The sequence below is a fragment of the Schistocerca serialis genome, chromosome 2 (assembly GCF_023864345.2).
Source record: "Schistocerca serialis cubense isolate TAMUIC-IGC-003099 chromosome 2, iqSchSeri2.2, whole genome shotgun sequence".
Lineage (NCBI taxonomy): Eukaryota > Metazoa > Arthropoda > Insecta > Orthoptera > Acrididae > Schistocerca > Schistocerca serialis.
In genome coordinates, this window is record NC_064639.1 from 327,544,769 (window position 1) to 327,567,887 (window position 23,119).

At 43.1% G+C, this 23,119-nt stretch overlaps 1 protein-coding gene across 1 annotated transcript in view; it reads right to left on the reverse strand.

Annotated features, from left to right (window-relative positions):
* LOC126455953 (homeobox protein Hox-A3-like) overlaps positions 1 to 22,757 on the reverse strand; it is a 53,597-nt gene extending 30,840 nt beyond the window's left edge. The window contains exon 1 of the mRNA XM_050091710.1: positions 22,353 to 22,757. Within this exon, the coding sequence (XP_049947667.1) occupies positions 22,353 to 22,757 (405 nt within the window). The remainder of the gene's footprint in view (positions 1 to 22,352) is intronic.
* Between the last annotated feature and the right edge of the window lie 362 nt (positions 22,758 to 23,119).

Consider the following 23,119-nt stretch of genomic DNA (forward strand, 5'->3'; position numbering starts at 1 on the left):
GCTGTACTTATGCCGCCATAGAGCAGGTCTGGCCGTACGTCGAACAGTGACCTGCTGTCTGGACACGGTGCTTACGTATATTAAACACTGAGTTGGCGTCGGTCTGGTCTCGGTGACGTTGATATTATTTGTTCCTTGCAAATGTCGGCTGAAAACAACGTTTTCTGCGAGTGGATGACAATATGATTATTATTTCGTGGTGTATTAATTGAATTTTTTTCGGTGGTAGACAAAGGTACTGTCGTCCTTTTCTGAGAAAGCCGGTACAAATTCTCATTACTAAACGCAAATCTATCATCACTGCAGCTATGTACTGTGTATTATACAAAAATCACTCGTGGAGGAGTTATCAAATCTTCTGTATATTTCTTGTGTCCAGATTTTGGCTCTCACCCCATTATCGAGTACAATGCTAGAAGTACAAACATGCAGATACTAAGACACATCGTTGAAAACTGAAAATTTTAAAAGAAGTCAGCTGTCCGCAGCCCGTGGTGTTGCGGTAGCGTTCTCGCTTCCCGAGCACGGGGTCCCGGGTTCGATTCTCGGCGGGGTCAGGGATTTTCACCTGCCCCGAGATGACTGGGTGTTGTTGTGTCGTTTTCATCATCATTCATCCCCATTACGGTCGGAGGAAGGCAACGGCAAACCACCTCCATTAGGACCCTGCCTAGTACGGCGGTGCGGGTCTCCCCCATCGTTCCCCTACGCTCTGTCAAGCAGCATAGGACTTCATTTCCATTCCAGATCCTAGCTCATATAAAACTACCAAAGACGCACTTAAATCGTAGACCATTAACGTATTATACTGTGTACTATCCAAGAAGACATATTATTTCAGGCCGAAATATGTTATTGGTGTAAGATGTAAATGCGTATCTCGTAATTTTGAATCAGCTTGCATACAATATCTTTTAAAATTTTCAATTTTTTACGAAATGTCTTAATATTTCTATATTCTTGCTTTTAGCGCTGCACTCGATAGTGGCGTGAAAGCCGAAATCTAGATTGTTCACAGGAAATGTACATAAACATAGTCAAATGGCGAGGTATTCTTTCAAAAAATACTGTATGACTGTTACTCGGCACTATCAAAAGTCCTCATATTCAGTCTTAAGTGCCCATCAAGAGGTAATTATGAATTCATCATAGATAACACACAATGTGTCCCAGACTAAAGTTGAGCCGAAGCTGACTTATTATGGTTCTAAATTTCAGTACTAGAATTTTCACCATCTTCAAGCCATCTGCAGACGTTTCCGGCTTGGTAACACCCCAATTGTTTGATAAATCTTTTACTTGTCAGGTGCCGGCCAGAGTGGCCGAGCGGTTCTAAGCGCTTCAGTCTAAAACCGCGCGACCGCTACGGTCGCAGGTTCCAATCCTGCCTCGGGCATGGATGTATGTGATGTCCTTAGGTTAGTTAGGTTTAAGTAGTTCTAAGTTGTAGGGGACTGATGACCTCAAAAGTTAAGTCCCATAGTGCTCAGAGCCATTTGAGCCATTTACTTGTCAGGTAATCGAAAACAGAGTTAATTCAGGAAATTTATTAGTATATTTATCCCCTGATCCACACCTGTGGCTTTTGCCTATTACGTTTCACATCTGTTATCAAAGTATGCCACCCTGTCACCCAGACTTCAAGCGAATTCCACCGCCTCGTTACTAATACAAGCCGATCTTCCCACATGGACCACAGTCTTGCATTCGACTATGTCCTGCTACCAGAGGTCGAGCAGATGTCCCGTAACTAACGCAACCGTCCCCCATTTACATTAAATGTCCCGTTGTCCCGAAACAGTAAATACGGGACGTGTGTCGTCCCGTTTTTCAATAATAATCCATTACATTTTGAAACAACGTGTTTTTGAGTAACGTTTTAGCGTAACTAAATGGACAGCAAATGTGGTCATACCCAAAGAACACAGAAAATACACTATTTAATTAAATCAGACTGAATGAGGCCTATCATTTTCAACTTCCTTACATCTCAAGATAACTTCTGCAAAAATTTGCGGCTCGTTACCGAGTTTGTGCTAGCTCTACCTCGCACTCGTGTTACTGCCACAAGGGTGTTCTCGATCACAAATCCTTTACGAAATGATAAAAGAAGAGGTTTAGTGTGTAAACTATTAAAAATAATTATAGCTAAGATTAGTTTCAGGTTACTACATATGCAGATTTTTATAATATTGCGCTTGAAAATATGAAACTGCTGCAAAATATAGCAAAAAACCTTTTTCACAAACTACCCACAGCGCAACTTTCAGGCCAATTGAGAGTGAAAAGTAAGTATCCTATGCAAATAACAATCATTTTTTTCCTCGTTAAAGACTGTTATACAAAAGTGATGCATTGTGTTTCCATGTCGCAGCAATAAAACAATAAAATATTTACTCGATTAGTAATGAAAGGTATTTTGACGCATTTTAGTGAAGATCTATGTAGTTGTAGTACAAACCGAGTAGTTTAACATAAATCAACTATACAGATATAATATCAACAAAAGTTTCCACAAAATGCCCGTTCATTTCAACTTCTAATTTGGGTCCCATATTTTGATTTTGGAAATATGTACACTCAACGCTCCCATAACATCTTTTGGAACAGATGACGCTGGTGCATGACTATAATTCGATTAAAATAAAGTTGTCATTGACGTCTCAGCGAGTCGAGTAGTAGAGGCCATCTGCCAGCCATATTCCTTTCTTTCACGCCAGCTAATCGCTGTGTTGTCTTTTCTGTAAGCATGCGTGGAACCCGATCAGGCGTGGCTACTTGCATGCCGGCGACATCGCCCCCCCCCCCCCTACTCACCGCCGGCCACCCACACTGGAAAGTGTCAATTATGAAAGTTAGTTTATTGGAGCTATTTCTGAGAGAACGGTCATTAGCTGTCTGACAACTGTAGCCATGTTCGTGTACCTTACTCCTTAAGTATTTATGACTCATGCCTAAATTTAATGCTATTCGCAAAAAAATACAGAAAATGTTTGGGCTGCTCTGACCGGAACCGTCACAACGACTGTTTCATGAAAACTGTGACATGACTGTCCCATATCGCTAGGCGAATTTGTTTCATTTTTCTGCCACTGTTTCGTGGTTATTTTATTGAGAGCAATGGACATGTTTGGTTCGGTAAACACATTTGCGTTTTTCTCTTTGGAAGGCCTACGCTGGTGTAGTCTCTAGTTCCTGTTTGTCAGTGAATCATGTTAGGAGAGGCAAGCATCCCTGAGGAGATGAACAATATCACAGAACTGGGACCGCGGCCCGCTCGGTACTTTTTTGGGTAGAGCCAGTGCCTGAGGGCAGAGACCACCCTACCGCCATTGGTGCCCCCAGAGAATAATTATCAGGCATGACATTTTCGCCTTTTCTTGATGGACATCAAAGGATAGGACGCTGTGGTGCTGCCTGAGAAAATCGGCTGCTCTTGCTCCAGATTTTTGGTGTAGCCAAACGAATGAATACCTTCTTCCGATGTGCTTGGTGCGAAGAGGTTGGCCAATTGGTCGGACATTGCTGCCAACCTCTTGTCAGTTAACATTCATCTTATATGTCAAGAGTGGGACGTTTCTGCTGTGTCCCCCCCCCCTTTTTTGTGAAATAATCGATATTCTGGTTCGCCACATTGGCAACAGCACTGTGTAGTGCCCTATGTATGGAGGTTTCTTTTTTTTAAGTTGGGAGATAAAGCAGAGATGAAAGTTTTAGGGCTATTCGCCTCCCGACCGCCATCTGGTGCTGACTGGCGCACCCTGTATGATTTTTTGCAGAAATGTGAGTGTCACAGTTACGGCAGCGTTATACACATTCCGGGTAACTTGCAAAATACTTGTTTTGCTAACATACTTCTGTTGCCTATAATGTTTGGTTACTTTTGTCTGATTAACTTTGAATTTGTAAGATGTCCAGATCAGAAATTCTTGTCGCGTTTTCTCCATGCAGTCTACCACATAATTTGGTACCTCCTCACAGTGTTAACGTCATTTTGGCTAATATTTGTAGAGTTCTTAGAGAACTTTCATGTCTGTAAATTTTATGAGAATTCTGTGCATCATAATTAGCAAATAAAAATCTGATACATTGAGACTTCACTTAGAATTCAAGATCCTTTAATTCTCCTAAAACTTTTCCGTAGTTACGCATCCCACAAACAAAAAAATAAAACTGTTGTAAAGCTTAGTTGTTATTTTCACTGTGACGGTATTTTCCATTGTGTATATCTACATCTACATGAATACTCTGCAATTCACACTTAAGTGACTGGCAGAGGGCTCATCGACCCACTTTCGGATTATTTCCCTACCGTTCCACTCTCAAAGAGTGCGTGGGAAATATGAACACATAAAGCTCTCCCTACGAGCTCTAATTTCTCTTCTTTTATTATGATGATCATTTCTTTCTGTGTTGTTTGGTGTCAATAAAATATTTTCGGAGGAGATTGTTGGTGGCTGAAATTTCGTGAAAAGATCACAAAAATCACCTTTGTTTTACTGATTGGCACCCCAACCGGCTAATGATTTCAGTGACACTCTCTCCCCTATTTCGCGATAATATAAAATCAGCTGCCCTTCTTTGGGCTTTTTCGGTGCCCTCCGTCAATCGATTTATCGTGCAACCGAAATCTAACGGAATTCCTTTAATACTCATATGGATAATCTCACGAGTTTCGTTATTCAGAGTCAACTGCCGGTTTTTGAACCATACAGTTATCGTGTCTAAGTCATTTTGCAATTGGTTTTGATCTTCTGATGACTTTGCTAGATGGTAAATGACAGCATCATCTGGAAACAATCAAGAGGGTTGGTTTGATTGTCTCCTAAATCGTTTACGTAGATTAGGAACAGCAGAGGGCTTATAACACTTCCTTGGGGAACGCGGGATATCGTTTATATTTCACTGGATGGTTTTCCGTCGATTGCTACGAACTATGACCTTTGTGACTCGAAATCACAGTTCAGGTCGCACAGCTGAGACGTGGACACTCAGTTGGATGTGAAGTCTCTTGTGAGAAACTGCTTCAAATACCTTCTGGAAGTCTTTAAATATGGCATCAATTTGATATCCCCTGTCGACAGCACTCATTGCTTCGTGCCAAGAAAGAGTTAGTTCTGTTTCGCAAGAGCGATATTCTCTGAAACCATGTTGATTATGTGTCAATAGACCGTTTTTTTTCCAGATAATTCGCAGAGTGCGACCATAGTGTATGTTCCAAAATCCTCGCACACGTCGACGTCAGAGATATGAGGCTGTAATTCATCAGATTATTCCTATTTCCTTTCTTGAGTATCGGTGTGACCTGTGCAACTATCCAGTCTCAGGTACGAAGCTTTCGTTGAGCGAGCCGTTGTATATGACTGCTAAGAATGGAGCTATTGTGTCAGGATACTCTGAAAGAAACCTTATTGGTATATAGTCTTGGCCAGAAGCCTTACCGTTATTATACTCTCCAATTTTGTATGGGAGTAGGAACCCGTTGAATATGACTTCAAGTCACCTCTCGTAGGCATCTGGGATATTTTAACTTGGAGCCATCATTTTATTCCCACGTATCTGATCTCTTTCGAGGGAGGATACAGTAGCTGACACATGACGTCAGAAGATGGGGTGATGTGGCAACGGTAATGCAGTTATGGCAATCTTGGAAAAACGCGCCAATTGAATTTTCATCTCACTGCCTGCTGTAATGAAAATGGAGGGATTAAACCTTTGGGTTGCGTTCCAACAGCTGTTATTTTCGTATATTAATAATTACTAAAGTATCATCCAGATTCTGTTTATAATAACATGGAAGAACTATTTAACACTACGCTATCATTTCATAAAGAAAACATCTAACTTCATTAAAACGTAAATGTTCGTTTACCTAAAATCGTATATTTCTGAAAGTTCTTCACAGATTGCTTTGAAATTCTGATACAACGCTGCATTCGAATACGTGCGTGTTGTTGTATACCTACAGGAGTGCCATATCGCGTGTAAATATATGTATTACATACATTATTAATAAATAATGTATTAAAAAGGGTGATTTAAAAGGAAAGAACAGATCTGTTTATTACAGAGGAACTATGAAATATAGAAACACATTGCGCATGTCACTGCATAGAGGAAGGTTCAAAGTTTTATGTTCGCACAGACACTGTACCATACATTCAACATGAGCACCATGCGTTGCTCGAGAAACACTGAAACGATAGTGCTTTTCATGTCACACACGAATCAACAGGTCGCTGTTTATTGAATAGACAGCTTCAACTATTCGATTTCTCAGATCTTAAAGAGTGGCTACCATATGTGGAAGAAAGGCTATGTCTCTTATGTATCCCCAAGAGAAAAAAATCACAAGGTAATGAGGTCTGGTTGTCTCGTGATCTGGGAGCCAAAAAACAATGATCAAGATCTTGTTGCCTACCTCTTCCAATTAAACCTCGAAGGATGGTGGCGTTAAGACAACGACGCAGCTCATGGTGAAAATGAGGTGGGGCGAATAAAAATGAAATCACTGAAATCTTCTTCAAATTAAGGAAACAACCGGTTTTGCAGCGCGTCCAGGTATGACATTCCGGTCTCGGTTTCCTCGAAAAAAAAAAAACTATATGAAGAGAAACGGCACAAAACACATTCATTTTCGGCGACACGCTTTCATGTTCGATGAAGATGATGACGCCAGGATTTTGTACCTCCCGAATTCTTACATTACGGTGGTTTACTTTACCCGATATATGAACAATCTATTCGTACGAAATGATTTCTCTTGTTGTGTAAATAAATACCAGCGCAGCTGCGACAATACTTTCAAACTTCTTCTATCTAGTCAAATGCAATGTGTTTCAATGTTATATAGTTTGTAATAAACAGTTGAAGTCTGTTCTTTCTTTGAATCATCCTATATATAATGTGTATATTTATATATCACATGGCGCACCGTGCTCAATTATCCTAATGTTTACAGCCGCTATCCGTTCTACGTCTGCACGATACATTAGCTCCGGTCGCATTACATTGCCTGTTATGGTATGTCATAGTTCGCTAAATGGCTACGTTGGAGCTTCGAGTAGTCCCCTGTTCGATATGTCGGAGAAATACTTCGTTGCAAATCGGTTTTCCAATTATAAGTTATGAAATACTGTCTTGTTCTGCACTCGCAGCATGGAGTGGGATCCCACGTGCCATTGGATATTCAAGGGCCATTAGCATGTCCTAAATTACGATTGTTTACTCATTTATATTCCTCCACAGCGTCGTCTGTGGCGAAACGATGAAAATACTTCAGAAAAAACGTTTGCAGATATTGCCGTTGAATCGTAATCTGCAACAAAAAACGAGGGTTCCCATTGAAGATTTCGCAGTTGCTCCCCGCCATCCACGCACGGAGTTGGATCGGGGAGGGCGGGCGCGGTTGGTCGACTGTGGTATCATTGGATGTTCCCCTCCAACAGAATTATAACTTTTATTGACCCAACATGTAGTTTTCTAGATATTTCAATGTCTTCAGTTAAAATGAATACCCTATACAGGGCGAGTCACCTAACGTTACAGCTGAATATATTTCGTAAACCACATAAAATACTGACGAATCGATTCCACAGACCGAACGTGAGGAGAGGGGCTAGTGTAATACGTTAATACAAACCATAAAAAAATGCACGGAAGTATGTTTTTTAACACAAACCTACGTTTTTTTAAATGGAACCCCGTTAGTTTTGTTAGCACATTTGAACATATAAACAAATACGTAATCAGTGCCGTTTGTTGCGTTGTAAAATGTTCATTACATCCGGAGATATTGCAACCTAAAGTTGACGCTTGAGTACCACTCCTCCGCTGTTCGATCGTGTGTATCGGAGAGCACCGAATTACGTATGGATCCAAAGGGAACGGTGATGGACCTTAGGTACAGAAGAGACTGGAACAGCACATTACGTCCACATGCTAACACCTTTTTATTGGTCTTTTTCACTGACGCACATGTGCATTATCATGAGGGGTGAGGTACACGTACACACGTGGTTTCCGTTTTCAATTACGGAGTGGAATAGAGTGTGTCCCGACATGTCAGGCCAATAGATGTTCAATGTAGTGGCCATCATTTGCTACACACAATTGCAATCTCTGGCGTAATGAACGTCGTACACGCTGCAGTACATCTGGTGTAATGTCGCCGCAGGCTGCCACAATACGTTGTTTCATATCCTCTGGGGTTGTAGGCACATCACGGTACACATTCTCCTTTAACGTACCCCACAGAAAGAAGTCCAGAGGTGTAAGATCAGGAGAATGGGCTGGCCAATTCATGCGTCCTCCACGTCCTATGAAACGCCCGTCGAACATTCTGTCAAGGGTCAGCCTAGTGTTAATTGCGGAATGTGCAGGTGCACCATCATGCTGATACCACATACGTCGACGCGTTTCCAGTGGGACACACTCTATTCCACTTCGTAATTGAAAACGGAAACCACGTGTGTACGTTTACCTCACCCCTCATGGTAATGTACATGTGCGTCAGTGAAAAAGACCAATAAAAAGGTGTTAGCATGTGGACGTAATGTGCTGTTCCAGTCTCTTCTGTACCTAAGGTCCACCACCGTTCCCTTTGGATCCATACGTAATTCGGTGCTCTCCGATACACACGATCGAACAGCGGAGGAGTGGTACTCAAGCGTCAACTTTAGGTTACAATATCTCCGGATGTAATGAACATTTTACAACGCAACAAACCGCACTGATTACGTATTTGTTTATATGTTCAGATGTGCTGACAAAACTAACAGGGTTCCGTTTAAAAAACGTAGGTTTGTGTTAAAAAACATACTTCCGTGCATTTTTTTATGGTTTGTATTAACCAATTACACTAGCCCCTCTCCTCACGTTCGGTCTGTGGAATCGATTCGTCAGTATTTTATGTGGTTTACGAAATATATCCAGCTGTAACGTTAGGTGACTCACCCTGTATATCCACAATGCGATCCAGCAGGAACGTAAAAACGCCCGTATTCGAATGCAGCAGTGTGTCAAAATTTCAAAACAACTTTCGGAGATTTAAGATTTTGAGCAAGAGAACATTTACATTTATATAAATAAAAATATAAATGTTCGTTTGTTCAAAATGTTAAAACTCCGAAAGTTCTACACCAATTGATTTCAAATTTTGACACAACGTTGCATTTGAATACGCGCGTCTCTTTGTGTACCTATTAGTGCACAGCACGTAATACATACCTAATGATAATAGGCCAACGTTGCATTCGGATTAGCGCGTGTTTTAATATCACTATTTTAAGTATTTAAATGAACATGTAATATATAAGGAGGAAACGTTATTATCAAAAATCTCGAAAAGTTCTTGACCTATTTGCTTCAAATTTTTACACAACACTCTGGTGAACATTCGGGTGGACATTTTGTATACACTTTAATATATAGAAGTATACATGTAATATGTAAGGTAAAACAATGTTCTTAAAAATCTCAAAAAGTATACGACCGATTTATTTCTAATTTTTGCACTTTACAGTAATAAAAATATGGACACATACAGGCTACTTATTTCTAATGTAGATAATATATAAATATATTTCTACACTGAAGCGCCAAAGAAATTGGTATAGGCATGCATAATATTCAAATACAGATATACGTAAACAGTCAGAAAACGACGCTGCGGTGAGCAGCGCCTGTTTAAGACAAGTGTCTGGCGCAGTTGTTAGATCGGATACTGCTGCTACAATGGCAGGTTACCAAGATTTAAGTGAGTTTGAACGTGGTGTTATTGTCGGCCTCACGAGCGGTGGGACACAGCATCACCTAGGTAGCGATGAATTGCGGATTTTCCCGTACTGTCATTTCACTAGTGTACCGTGAACATCAGGAATCCTATAAAACATCTAATCTCCGGCATCGCAGCGGCCTGAACAAGATCCTGCAAAAACGGGACCAACGACGACTGAAGAGAAACGTTTAACGTGACAGAAGTGCACCCCTTCCGCAGATTGCTGCAGATTTCAATGCTGAGCCATCAACAAGTGTCAGCCTGCGAACCGTTCAACGAAACATCATCAACAAAATGTTAAAATGTGTGTGAAATCTTATGGGACTTAACTGCTAAGGTCATCAGTCTCTGAGCCTACACACTACTTAAATTATCCTAAGGACAAACACACACACCCATGCCCGAGAGAGGACTCGAACCTCCGCCGGGACCAGCCGCACAGGAAACATCATCGACATGGGCTTTAGGAGCCGAGGCCCACTCATGTACCCTTGATGACTGCACCACACAAAGCTTTACTCCTCAACTGGGTCCGTTAACATCGACACTGGACTATTGATGACTGGAAACATGTAGCCTGGTCGGACGAGTCTCGCATCAAATTGTTTCGACCGGATGGACGTGCATCCATTCATGTTCAAATGTTCAAATGTGTGTGAATTCCTAAGGAACCAAACTGCTGAGGGCTGAGGTAATCGGTTCCTAGACTTACACACTACTTAAACTGACTTATGCTAAGAACAACACACACAACCATACCCGGGGCTGCGGAATCCGTGACATCGCGCCTCTAACCGCGCGGCGTTCATTCGTGCCCATTGTTCATTCCGACGGACTTGGGCAATTCCAGCAGGACAATGCGACACCCTACACGTCCAGAATTGCTACAGAGTGGCTCCAGGAAAACTCTTCTGTGTTTAAACGCTTCCGCTGGCCACCAAACTCCCCAGAAATAAACATAATTGAGCATATCTGGGATGCCTTGCAATGCACTGTTCATAAGAGATCTCCACCCCCTCGTACTCTTACGGATTTATGGACAGCCCTGCAGGATCCATGTTATCAGTCCCATCCAGCACTACAGGTTGAGCACTAAGTCTTATCCCGATTATAAAAATTTATAACAGAATAATCGTTTTACGTAATAAGTTGCATTTGATGCCGTTACAGGTTAGTGTTACGACTTCTAGTTTTTTTTTTTTTAAGATCACTTGCGTTAGTAAATCTCAGCGTGTGCTCCCTTGGTAGCTCGGAGAATGTCGAGGCGATATTCCAGTTCCCGCCAGGTGTTTCGTAACATGTGTTCTGTCACAGTTATGCCCACAGCAGTTTGTATCCTAGCCTTCAGTCTGTCGACGTCAGCAACTGGTGTGACGAAGACTCTGTCCTTGATATAGCCCCAGAAAAAAAAAATCAAGGGGCGTAATGTCTGGAGAGCGGGGTGGCCAGGGTGTTGGACTGTTCCTTCCAATCCACCGATCGGGACATTACTCCCCTTTCCAGACCTATGAAACGGCATCAAATGTAAATTATTATGTCAAACAGTTATTCTATAATAAATTGTTATAATCATGGTAAGACATTGTGCTCACCCTGCACTTCAGAAATTAGGCGAGTTTATACCACGTCGTGATGCGGCACTTCTGCGAGCTCACGGGGGTCCTACACGATATTAGGCAGTCGTACCAGTTTCTTTGGCTCTTCAGTGTAATACAGAATGGTGAAAGTTGTTAGCAAACAGTAAAGCTATACTTTTGGCTGATCAGCTTTTGATTAGAGTACTGCTACACAATCTGAATTTGCAGCAGCAATAAACAAGGCTCAAGCACAAGAGAGGGGTGAATAAGAAATGGAGGGGACATGGGACGAAATGGTCATAGAAAGCGGAAGGAAGGAGTTGGACAGATATAGGTAGGAGGAGGAGATTAGGACGTATATCCAATACCCGTACATATTAGAAACGTGTGCTTTCTCTTTTCTTTCTTCTCCGTTTAACCAAACTGAGCCACAGAAACCAGTGGCCGAGAACAACTACTTTTGTTATAAACTTTTAGAAAACGTTTGAGTACCTAGAAGGATGTGAATGACTTCGTGTGTCATCTGCTTCGTCCCGGATGATCACCTAGCCAAGCTTCAGTCTGGAACTGCGCTGCTGCTACTGTCGCAGGTTTGAATCCTGCCTCGGGCATGGATGTGTGTGATGTCCTTAGGTTAGCTAGGTTTAAGTAGTTCTAAGTCTAGGGGACTGATGACCTCAGATGTTAAGTCCCATAGTGCTTAGAGACGTTTTTTGATCCTAGCCAAGTAGTCCGCGCCAAACAGCTAAGTCATTAGTCAAGGGATCGAAGACTTACATTGGATGGATTGCAGTACGCGTCTAAGATCGCAGCTCTGCAAATATTGCAGACGATAATTGAGTTTACGAAGGTATAATTTGGTTTGTGAAGTGTTAAGAATATTTTCTACTCAGTTTTAAAATGAAAAAGTAGTATTCTGTTCGGTAAGATTGTCTGATGACTTTATCTGCGATTCCTGTAGGTGTACGCATAGCTACGCCACATCATTGTACAGTTTGCTGTGTGCATAACAGGGAAGGTACTAGTATCCATTTAAACCATGGGCTTCACTGTTTCGGTAAGACAGGGCTTTAGCCTGTTCCTTGCTAGTAGCAAAAAGCCTGCAGCAAAAGCAGCAGACTGAAGGTACGTGTGGTACTTGGGGGGACGCCGACTTCTCTTGAAGAAACCAGTTTGACTGACGTTTTGGAAATATTGTTTTGCTTTGACACAGCAAGAGACAACTGGGCTACTTACACGTCCTACTTCCGTAAATGGATGAAACAGTTACGTATCATCTATGGCGACACAGGGAAGGGAATCACAGTCGGACTTTCAGTGATGACTGATTTGTGCGTTACATTCAGTTGCGATGGAGAATGTTAATTTTGCGAGGTTTGTCGTAATACATGTCCTGCGTGATCCATTCCATACTGGGCGAAACGGTGCAGTGGTTAACACACTGAACTCGATTTCAGACGGAGAGGGGCTGTTCCAAAAAACAAACCTTAGGTTTAGCAATGTCTAATCTCCACCCAATGTGAAGCTGTTATCATGCATGATTATGGGACAAAAAGTTGAGTTGCGAACTGCGAACGAAAATGTACTGTCAGTTTGAAGTTAATGGAGAGATCACAAAGTGCGTTGGGAGAGCAAGGAGAAGAGTTCCTTCTACTAGCTGTAACTTCCCCCACGGTGTATTTTGCTAATTCTTAATTGCACTAGTTTACATAGGTAAGGGCTGGTTAATACAGAGAAAATCCTTCGTACTAAACGTGAGAGTGTTTTCTAAAACGAAAACGTATCTATTTCATTCACGAATATTGTAGTTCATCAGTTTTATTGGAATTTCTCAAAATTAGAGAAAAGAAGGAGCGTTCCGTAATTGCTCTGGAGGAAATTTAGTAGCCAATATCGCATTCAGTACTATTTATTCCTGGTTATCAGTTTCAACAGTTAAGACTGTTATCTTCTGGTCTATAGAAACTTCTTGTTATACGTATAACAACAAGTTCTTTGAGGATCAGAAGACGACAGTCTTAGTTGTTGAAACTGGTAACCAGCAAAAATAGTACTGAATGCGATCTTGGTTATTAAATTTTCTCCTCAGTTTTAAATGGCGAAGTGTGCTTGGAATGGATACCATCTCATGTCATTTACTTCTTTTATGGATTTCGTAAGCAACACGCTTCTTAACGATGGCTAGACTAAAACATGTTCGTATTTGCAATTAAATTTACTTCCAATTACATACTGAAGTTTTCAGTTGCAGTTGCAGTTGCAGTTGCTGTACTTCTTTTCAAAATGAAACTATCAAACTGTAATAGTTCATGGTGGTCTTCATAACTGTACATCGCTACGGATGCTACTGACTAAAAATGACGGTATTTACTTGTCCACTGATTTCGTGCGTAAATTGAGCGCATCCTTTGCGACTAAATCTATTAATCACACACTGTTACGCTACGATTAGACGGAAATCTTCTAGACTCATATTTTATCAACATCTGCAAACTGTCCATACATTTTCGGCGCGACTCGACTATATACAGTCGTTCCACGGAAAATGTGAAAGACTGCTCCCGCCCTGCATATGAACGCTTGGACGGAAGAGCCTGGGCGTTGTTGAACGATACAGCAATACAGTGCCACCTATTGGAAAAGGCCCGCTCTGCTTCTACGCGTGACCGTGTTCCCTAAAACGAGAACAAATGCCTTTTCGTCACAAATTCTAAAGTTCCTCAGTTTTAAATCATAGGGGTTGCTCATAAAGGGTGCTACTTCACCTCATTTCCCCTTTTATTAAGCTCGTAAGTAACACACTTCTTAACAATGGCTAGATCCAAACACGCTCGAGTTTGCAGTTAAATTTACTTCCACTTTGATACTGAAGTTTGCCACTGCTGTGTTGCTTCTCAAAATTAAACTACCAAGCTGTAACAGGTCGCCGGCCGGTGTGGCCGAGCGGTTCTAGGCGCTACAGTCTGGAACCGCGCGACCGCTACGGTCGCAGGTTCGAATCCTGCCTCGGGCATGGATGTGTGTGATGTCCTTAGGTTAGGTAGGTTTAAGTAGTTCTAAGTTCTAGGGAACTGATGACCAAAGAAGTTAAGTCCCATAGTGCTCAGAGCTATTTGAACCATTTTGTACCAGGTCACGGTAGCCTTCATAACTGTTCAAATAATAATATAGCCTCCCAACAGGTGCTAGTGAATAAGAATGACGATAATGATTTGTCCGCTGCTTTCGTGTGAAAATTACGCGAGCACTCCGCGACAAAATCGATTAAATACTCACAGTTGCCGTATTATTCGACAGAAAACTTGCAGACTCATATTTTGAAAACCATCCAGACATTTTCGGTGCAGCTCGAACGCATACGATCGTTCCAAGGGAAATCTGAAAGACTGCTTCCGCCTTGCGTAAGGATGCGTGGACGGAAGCGCTTGGGCATTGTTGAACGTAAGTCCATGTCTCCTTTCGGAGAAAGCCCTCCCCACTCCAAATCTTCCACAGAACCAACGATGCGGGTGGGATAAGGCTGACTACGTCATACTACTGTACGTCTTTACAAAGCAGAGACCTGGGTACGAACCCAGATCTAGCACGGAGCGTTAATCTCTCAGTTATATCTGTATTTTCTACTGTATTACGCCATATTTTCCTGTGACTAGGGCCACGCAGGGAAGATGCTGTTTTTGCGGTTAGAGAGGAGAGTTTTTAGCAGTTGGCTGCAACCATGGTATTGTACATCTCTCACGAGTTAAACGGCCTGCAACTTCTCTCGTACTGTGTGGGCTTGTGGATCGCTCTGTTAGTCGTGTCACAAGTACAGTTTTGCCAGCATGATTAAGCACTAGCACAATGAAACTGCGAGAGAAACGCTCTCGTCCCGCACGTGCTCAGTGGCGCAGCCCGCAAGTCAGTCAAACAAACGCCTCTTAGCTCAGGACCGCAGCAGAGACGTATGTCGTGCGTCACCTTACTCCGCCTCGCAGCTCGGGCGGCTGCCAACAGCCGATGCAAGAGTCTTCGTGCTGCAACAGCAGTTAGTCACGAATGCGTCATCGTGCGCTCATCTTCACAGAGTTCATTCAGTGTATTAGTAATCTACAGTTTTATAGCAAACTCTTTTGTTAATATTTATTGAATTCTGCAGCTAAGTGATTATCGTGTCGTTGCCGGCCGTTGTGGCAGAGCGGTTCTAGGCGCTTCAGTCCGGAACCGCGCTGCTGCTATGGTCGAAGGTTCGAATCTTGCCTCGGGCATGGATGTGTGTGATGTCCTTAGGTTATTTAGGTTTAAGTAGTTCTAAGACCAGGGGACTGATAACCTCAGATGTTAAGTCCCATAGTGCTCAGAGTCATTTGAACTATTTTTGATTATCGTGTTTCGGCTATTTGCGGAGTTTTCATCAGAAGACGACAGTCTTATCTGTTGAAACTGGTAACCAGGAATAAATACTACTGAATACGATCTTGGTTATTAGATTTTCTCCTTAATTTTAAATGACGAATTTTGCTTTGAAAGGATACCAATTTATATCAATTACTTCTTTTATGGTGTTCCTAAGTAACACAATTCTTAATGATGGCTAGACAAAACCATGCTCGTGTTTGCAATTAAATTTAGTTACACTTACATGCTGAAGTTTGCAATTGCTGTACTACTTTCCAAAATGAAAGTATCCATTCGCACTTTATACTTGAAGCTATTGCGAATAGGGTTCTTAAAAACCTGTATGAATAGATTTCATTGAAGAGTGGTGCCCACAAATACTAAAGAAAGACTGGAATATTATAGGTACTAAAGGAGACGTCGTTATAATTATCGAGCCTTTCCTGTGACTCGTTGTCGTATAAGGTCACATCCAATATAAAACTGAGCTTCCATCACGTATACCTGTCACAGTCAATGTCCTCGTAATTTTTTCATCATAATAGTTTTCAGCTTTCGAGTAAACTATTTTTGCATGCTGTAAGACGTCCCACTAACTTGATTTATTGTCTGTTGGCTTACGACTCGGGATTCGATCGACTTTTGCCAGCATGAGTGGATGGCTTTGTCATGGATTCACACTTAGTTGCCAATGGCAGAACACCAGCAATGGAGACTGAGTCTTTGAAAATGTCTACCACTCGTGCTGATGAAGCGTCAGAAGCATAATTAAACAAACGTCAGCCGAAGATCGCGAGATGAAAGTCAACTGGTAATATGTGACTATGAAAGACTCAATCACTTTATCCCTCTATCCTGTGATCTTTACTTTCCCCCTTTTTCTAGTACCTCTTAACTGTTTTAAATGGTGACCTTTCTAACAAACACGACTCAATAACTTCATTTGAGCCGCTGACCAATTTCAGCATTAAAGCGTTGGAAAATGAGGCACTTAAGAATGTCGTAGCACACACCATTGACATATAACGTCCCGCACAAGATGACAAAGATTAATGACCTGGAAAGGAAACGTAGTCATCATAAAGTTCCATTGTGATGTATCCATTAAATCATACGGAACTGAGAAAGGTTTCTGAGGAAAATTTTCATCATTTTAAGTCAATTCCCTTCTAATGTGTCAGATGCAGTCACAAACATGAGTCACTTTACTTCCTAGACAGTAAACTTGCCATATCATTCTTAACGAAAAGAAATATTCAGATGAAAAATACAAGGGGCGATCAAAAAGTTTCCGTTCGAATGCCGTACCACCCAGAAATGGTATAGCCGGCCATGTGGCCGAGCGGTTCTAGGCGCTTCAGTTTGGAACGGCGCAACCGCTACGGTCGCAGGTTCGAATCCTGTCTTGGGCATGGACGTGTGTGCTGTCCTTAGGTTAGTTAGCTTTAAGTAGTTCTAAGTTCTAGGGAACTGATGACCTCAGATGTTACGTCCCATAGCGCTCAGAGCCATTTGAACCCAGAAACGGTATATCAGTGAGACAAAATCGCTGTGAGCGCTGAGGCAATCACTCCTCTGACACATAAACTTGAAGATACCCCATTGGTAAAACACTGTGTCCCACTGCGTGAACAAATCCGTCATTGCCTGCTGTACATCCTCGTCCGACAGCAATATTCGACTCTTCAAGGCCTTTTTTTTAAGGACCGAAAGAGTGACAATCGCCTGGGGTGAGAACAGAACTGTAGGACGGATGCTCGAGTTTCACTGGAGCTGGCATAACTTCTGCATTAAGAAATTTCCAACATTGGGACTTGGTTTATCACGAAGCAGTATCACCATTCGACGACGATAGTTTTCTGCACGCTGGTCCTGTTTGGACTTATTTGGTAATAACGCCGTCATAGTTCACATTTCCGCATTTACCGCATGCACACCGGGAAGAAACGAAAACCCCACTAATCCCTTGCCAACATGTCGGTGCTTATATAACCTCATCTGAGTCCCGATGCGTTGCATATATGCTGTATCAACGCCCTCAAACGGAAACTTTTTGATTGATCCTTATATTTTTGGGGGTTTTATAAGACTTTTACAATTATCAGTATGTTGACAATATGTATGTGTTACCTATTGTGGAACGCCATAAGCTCAATGAGACTGTACTAGACGATGCTGTTGTACGCTGAAGGGCAAAAAATCGCAAGACGAAAAAATAATTAATGTAAATAATGAAATTTTGAGAATGTATTTCTCTTGGTAACATATTTAAATGATGAACATGGCAAGATCACAGGTTACTGTAAGCTCGAGATAAGCCATCGCAAATGTGAAATGATGGTGCATTAATAATCAATGTACCCCAGACTGTCGAATGCAACCATGCAAACGTGCAGCCATTGCGTTTTACAGGCGTCGTATGTCAGTTTGTGGGACGGAATTCTATGTCTGTTGCACTTGGTCGGTCAGTACAGGGACGGTTAATACTGTTTGTTGATGACGCTGGAGTTGTCTTGCGGTAATGTTGCATGTGTGCTCGATTGGAGATAGATCTGGTGATCGACGAGACCAAAGCAACATGTCCACACTGCGTAGAGCATGTTGGGTTACAATTGCGATATGTGGGCGAGCGTTACCGTATTGGAAAGCACAAGCTGGGACGCTGTTCATGAATGACAGCACTACAGATCGAACTACCATATTGATGTATAATTTTCCAACCAGGTGCATGAGATAACCACGAGAGTGGTCCTGCTGTCATCGAAATCGCACCCCGGACGATAACTGCAGGAGTATGTCCGGTGTGTCTATCACGTAGAAAGGTTGGTTGCAGGCCCTCAATTGGCCTCCTAACTAACAAAAGGCCATCTCTGTCACCGAGGCAGAACCAGGTGTCATTGGAAAACACAACAGACCATCACTTAGCCCATCTATGATCTCTCACTTGAGACCGCTGAAGTCGCAAGTGGCAGGGGTTTGGTGTCGGCAGAATAAAAGCTACAGGGCGCCTGTCTCGGAGCAGTCAGTGAAGTAACTGATTTGCAACAGTTCTATGTGTCACTACTATGGTGCCAACTGCTGCTCAAACTGCTACTGCAGATGCAGTATGATGCACCGCAACCATACGCCGAACACGAAGGTCTTCTCTCTCGGCCGTGTCACGTGGCTGCCCAGATCCCGGTCCTTTTACGACTGTACATTCTCGCTACCACTTCTACCAGCAATCATATACATTCTTGCCAACTCTTTCTGCAGTATCGCGGAAGGAACATCTAGTTTCCCGTAGCTCTACTACACGACCTCGTTGAAACTTAGTGAGATGTTAACAATCGCGTTATAGTGTCCCTTTTGAAATATTCAAGCCTATATATTTGAGGTAAATATTAAAAGGACTCTGAATAATATTATATGGACATAAACGACAAATTAATTATGAAAATGTATTAAATTAGCTTCAAAGAAAGACTATATCGATTGCAATGTTATAAAAAGACATTATTTATATTAGATGAGATCGTAGTGCATAACGTTCTCGAAACTAACATTATTATCTTTGTCATTATATATAAGAGAAAAAAAGATATTTAAAATCACTTCGAGTCAGATCATTTCTGATGCTGTATGTAAGGTACGCTTGCGGTAGCTTTTGTTCTTTTTGTTCTCGTACGTAGCGAATAATTCAAGTGTGTTTGTGCTTTGTGGAAATGTATTTGCAAAAAATGAGGACATTGTGTTACTTAAAGAACCCATGCAAACAATTCTTCCTGAATTAATAACTGCAAGAAGTTATGTAGCATTTTTTCAGTCTCTGTGAAGCGAGCAGCGGTGATCTTTGACTGGCAACAACTGGCCGCCATTGCGCGGCGTATTTAAATTTATTTTTCTGTGTAACATATCACCACAGCCGGAGCAGAAAGAATCATTTCAAGTTATTCAATTAACTAAAGTGCAAGGCTTCACTAATTTTATTTCGTCAGAAAATGCGTACTTTCAAAGAAACGATTTATTCTAGGTCAGTGAACTTAGCATGCATTACATTTCGACAAAAGAATTTGAAATAATTTGTAGGGAGCTTGGCGCTCATTCGAAACATAATTTAACATTTATCTTTGGCCACCTACAAATCAATATATATATATATCACTTAATAATAATAATAATTAATAACCACAGAAAGGAAGGGATAATATAGCGTCTCTGTCGCCTTACGCCATTCTTGATTAACATCAGCTCACCACGTCTAGTCACAAAGGTAACTAACGCTCACGACCGATAAAAGCGTATATTTAAAACAAACAACCCGCACGGATAGCCGTCGTTGTTGAAGTACCGCCTCTGGGACAGGTAGGTGTGTCGGTCCTGTATCGAGTCTGCCCAGTCGATTAACGACGAGTTTCGGTGTGCTGGCAAGCCTAGATGTGGTTTTAAGGCGATTTCCCACATCCCACTAGAAGGATTCCGGGCTGGTATCCAAGTCCCACCTCTGTTACACGATTTGCAAACATTTAGAGAACTTTCGGTCACTCGCACGTAGGTAAGACTACTCACAGACCTATTCTATTCTGGGAAGGGGGGGGGGGGGGGGGTTAACGCGGCGGATACAGGAGGGGAATCTGGCCACCCGTTAAAATTAACCATGTCAAAAACCATGTCGTTGTTGGACAAAGGCAAAGGAAGAAGATCAAGGCTAGGGGTGTTACAAGGTAGAGTGCTGCAACGTTCAATGTTTGACCGGTCGCGTCTCGTCTGTTGACGGGGGGACCGAGCCGCTCGCGTCCAGCCCCACACGACTCGGCTCGGCCACGTACTCGCCCCATGTCTGTTGCCCGGATTCAGGACACGCGGATAACCTAGCATGACCGGTCACCACAGACATTTCACCTCGCCTCGTCAAGGCTCGCTGCACTGTACTCTACAAATCTAACGCCTCTCTCTCTCTCTCTCTCTCTCTCTCTCTCTCTCACACACACACACACACACACACACACACACACACACACACACACACACACACAATGTATTTATCTCTGCCTCTCTCTCTCTTTTGATACAAAAGTAACGTTTCCAAGAACGGGTACGTGACACAGCTAAATTCATAAAGCGCTTGGAAAGTAAAATGATATTTCAATACAATCGCGGATAGAGGACGAGCCTCATTTCCAAACAGAAAATGTACCATCTTCATAAAGAAAGCATACAAAGAACATTAAACATTTACATACTTAACTTGTCATACTTTGCACCCGTTTTCAACAGAAACAAAATTATAGTTATTGTTGTTCAGCAGTAAATCACTAACGCGTTCCGCATTTATTTGGCTGCGGCGATTTGTTAGTAACGTGCCGGCTTTACTAAAGCATCTTTCACCAGGTGCGCTTGTTGCTGGGATACATAAAATACGTCTTGAATCTGCAGCCAGGCCTGGCAGATTTGTTTCATGTCTGCTTCACCACTTTAAGATGTCATCATCATTGTATATAAAACATTGTTCACAAGAGACCAATCTGTGTTAATGTAATGTGTTGTAAGCGTCAAATAGTGCACCTGATTGTGCGAATCAGTCCACATGTCAACTGTCGCAGCACATGTTTTATTAATAACTTCCGAAATAACAGAAAGCATTATACTGTTTCGTATTGCATCAGCTTGTTTTTTTGACATGTCTGCTTATAGTAGAGGGATGTGGCATGACATCTGCCACGTTAACTTCTCCATAATGCGCACCTAGATGTATTAATTCTTGGCCTATTTCTGTGAAACATTCACCGGAAACAGCATTAAAAGGTCTCATATCTTTAGCACACATTGCAACACACTTTGCTGTAATACAGTTTTTTATTACTGCCGGTATCTCTGAAGGAGCTGTATCTTTGTGAGGTTTCTTGCAACTGTGTTTCTTTAAATGAGTGGTTCCCGACTGCAAACAGAATAATGTGGAGCAGTTTATGCACGATACGTACCCAGTAGACGCACTGTTTTCGTCTTCAACTAACAGAAATGTACTCCATAATTGGCTTTTTAGACCTTCCCGTTTCTTCAATGTGTAAACATTGGTTTCAATCTTACGTCTTACTGCACTGGCTTCTTCCCGCTGCATGATTACAGACAGAGAGACACCGCAAATGAGAAGCCCTTACTGGCTGCAGTCTCACACGGATAATGACACGTGTAATGTGTTTGAAGTTACGTGCTACGTATTCGGTCACGGCTTCTATGTTCGCCGGCCGCGGTGGCCGTGCGGTTCTAGGCGCTCCAGTCCAGAGCCGCGCTGCTGCTACGGTCGCAGGTTCGAATCCTGCCTCGGGCATGGGTGTGTGTGATGTCCTTAGGTTAGTTAGGTTTAAGTAGTTCTAAGTTCTAGGGGACTAATGACCACAGCAGTTGAATCCCATAGTGCTCAGAGCCATTTGAGCTTCTATGTTCGGTCACTAGAACTAGTGCGGGCAGCTTATCCAGTTAGGGTGTGCTCGCCTCACCTCGTATTTTGTGCTCGTTTACTCGCTCATGCAGGACTCTATTACAAGGTTATGAAGGTACTAGCGTGTTGCCTTTTGGGAGTGTGCTTAGACTGTACGAACATTGCAGTCAGAAGTAACGTGCATGACACAGAGCAGGCGTACCTTGAGGTCACCGAGCTGCTCCATGAGCTTGCACAGGTTGTCCAGGTGGTCGAGCCCCGCCGTCCGCGGCTGCTGGGAAGAGGCCGAGGCGGACCTCACAGGCCCCGTGGCTGGGGTCGGGTCCTCCTCCTCCGCCACCCCCGAGTCCTGAGCGGACCCCGAGTCGGCCGCGGCGGGGGCGGCGGCTGTTCCGTCGTTGGCGGTGGCGGAGAGCGACATGAGGTACTCGAGGAATTCGTCCTCGCGCTGTAGCGCCTCACTCATCAGCCGCCGGCTCTTCTCTCGGTCGTTCTTATCCGCCTCATCCTGGGCTGCCGAGCCGTTCTGCGAGGGCAGCGGCGGCGGCGGAGGTGGCGGCGGTGGCGGCGACTTCTGCTCCCGCTCGTGCTGTTGCGGCTGCTCCATGGCGGAGGTCGGCTCACTTCACGCCACTCGCGCGAGGTCGCCGGGCGGAGTAATCGACCGTGACCGCCGGCACGACGGCTGGCTCCGGTCCCTGTGTCACCGCCGACCGATGGCGCAGGGCTCGGGGGCGGTCGGGCGTTCAGAATCGCGTTAGCCGCGCTGCACGGCGTCGGGGCACGGCTGACCGCTCGCGGTCCTCAGCGCATCTCTGACGCCGCTCTTTGGCGCCGGCCAAGAGTTCGCCTCACGAGCGCAGTGTCGGCGAGACTGCGTCGCTCTGTCGCAGTTCAAACGATCACCATAACATCGCGACGGAAACAAGCATTGTCGCTCCACACGCTCGCACGGAACGGTGCCGAAAA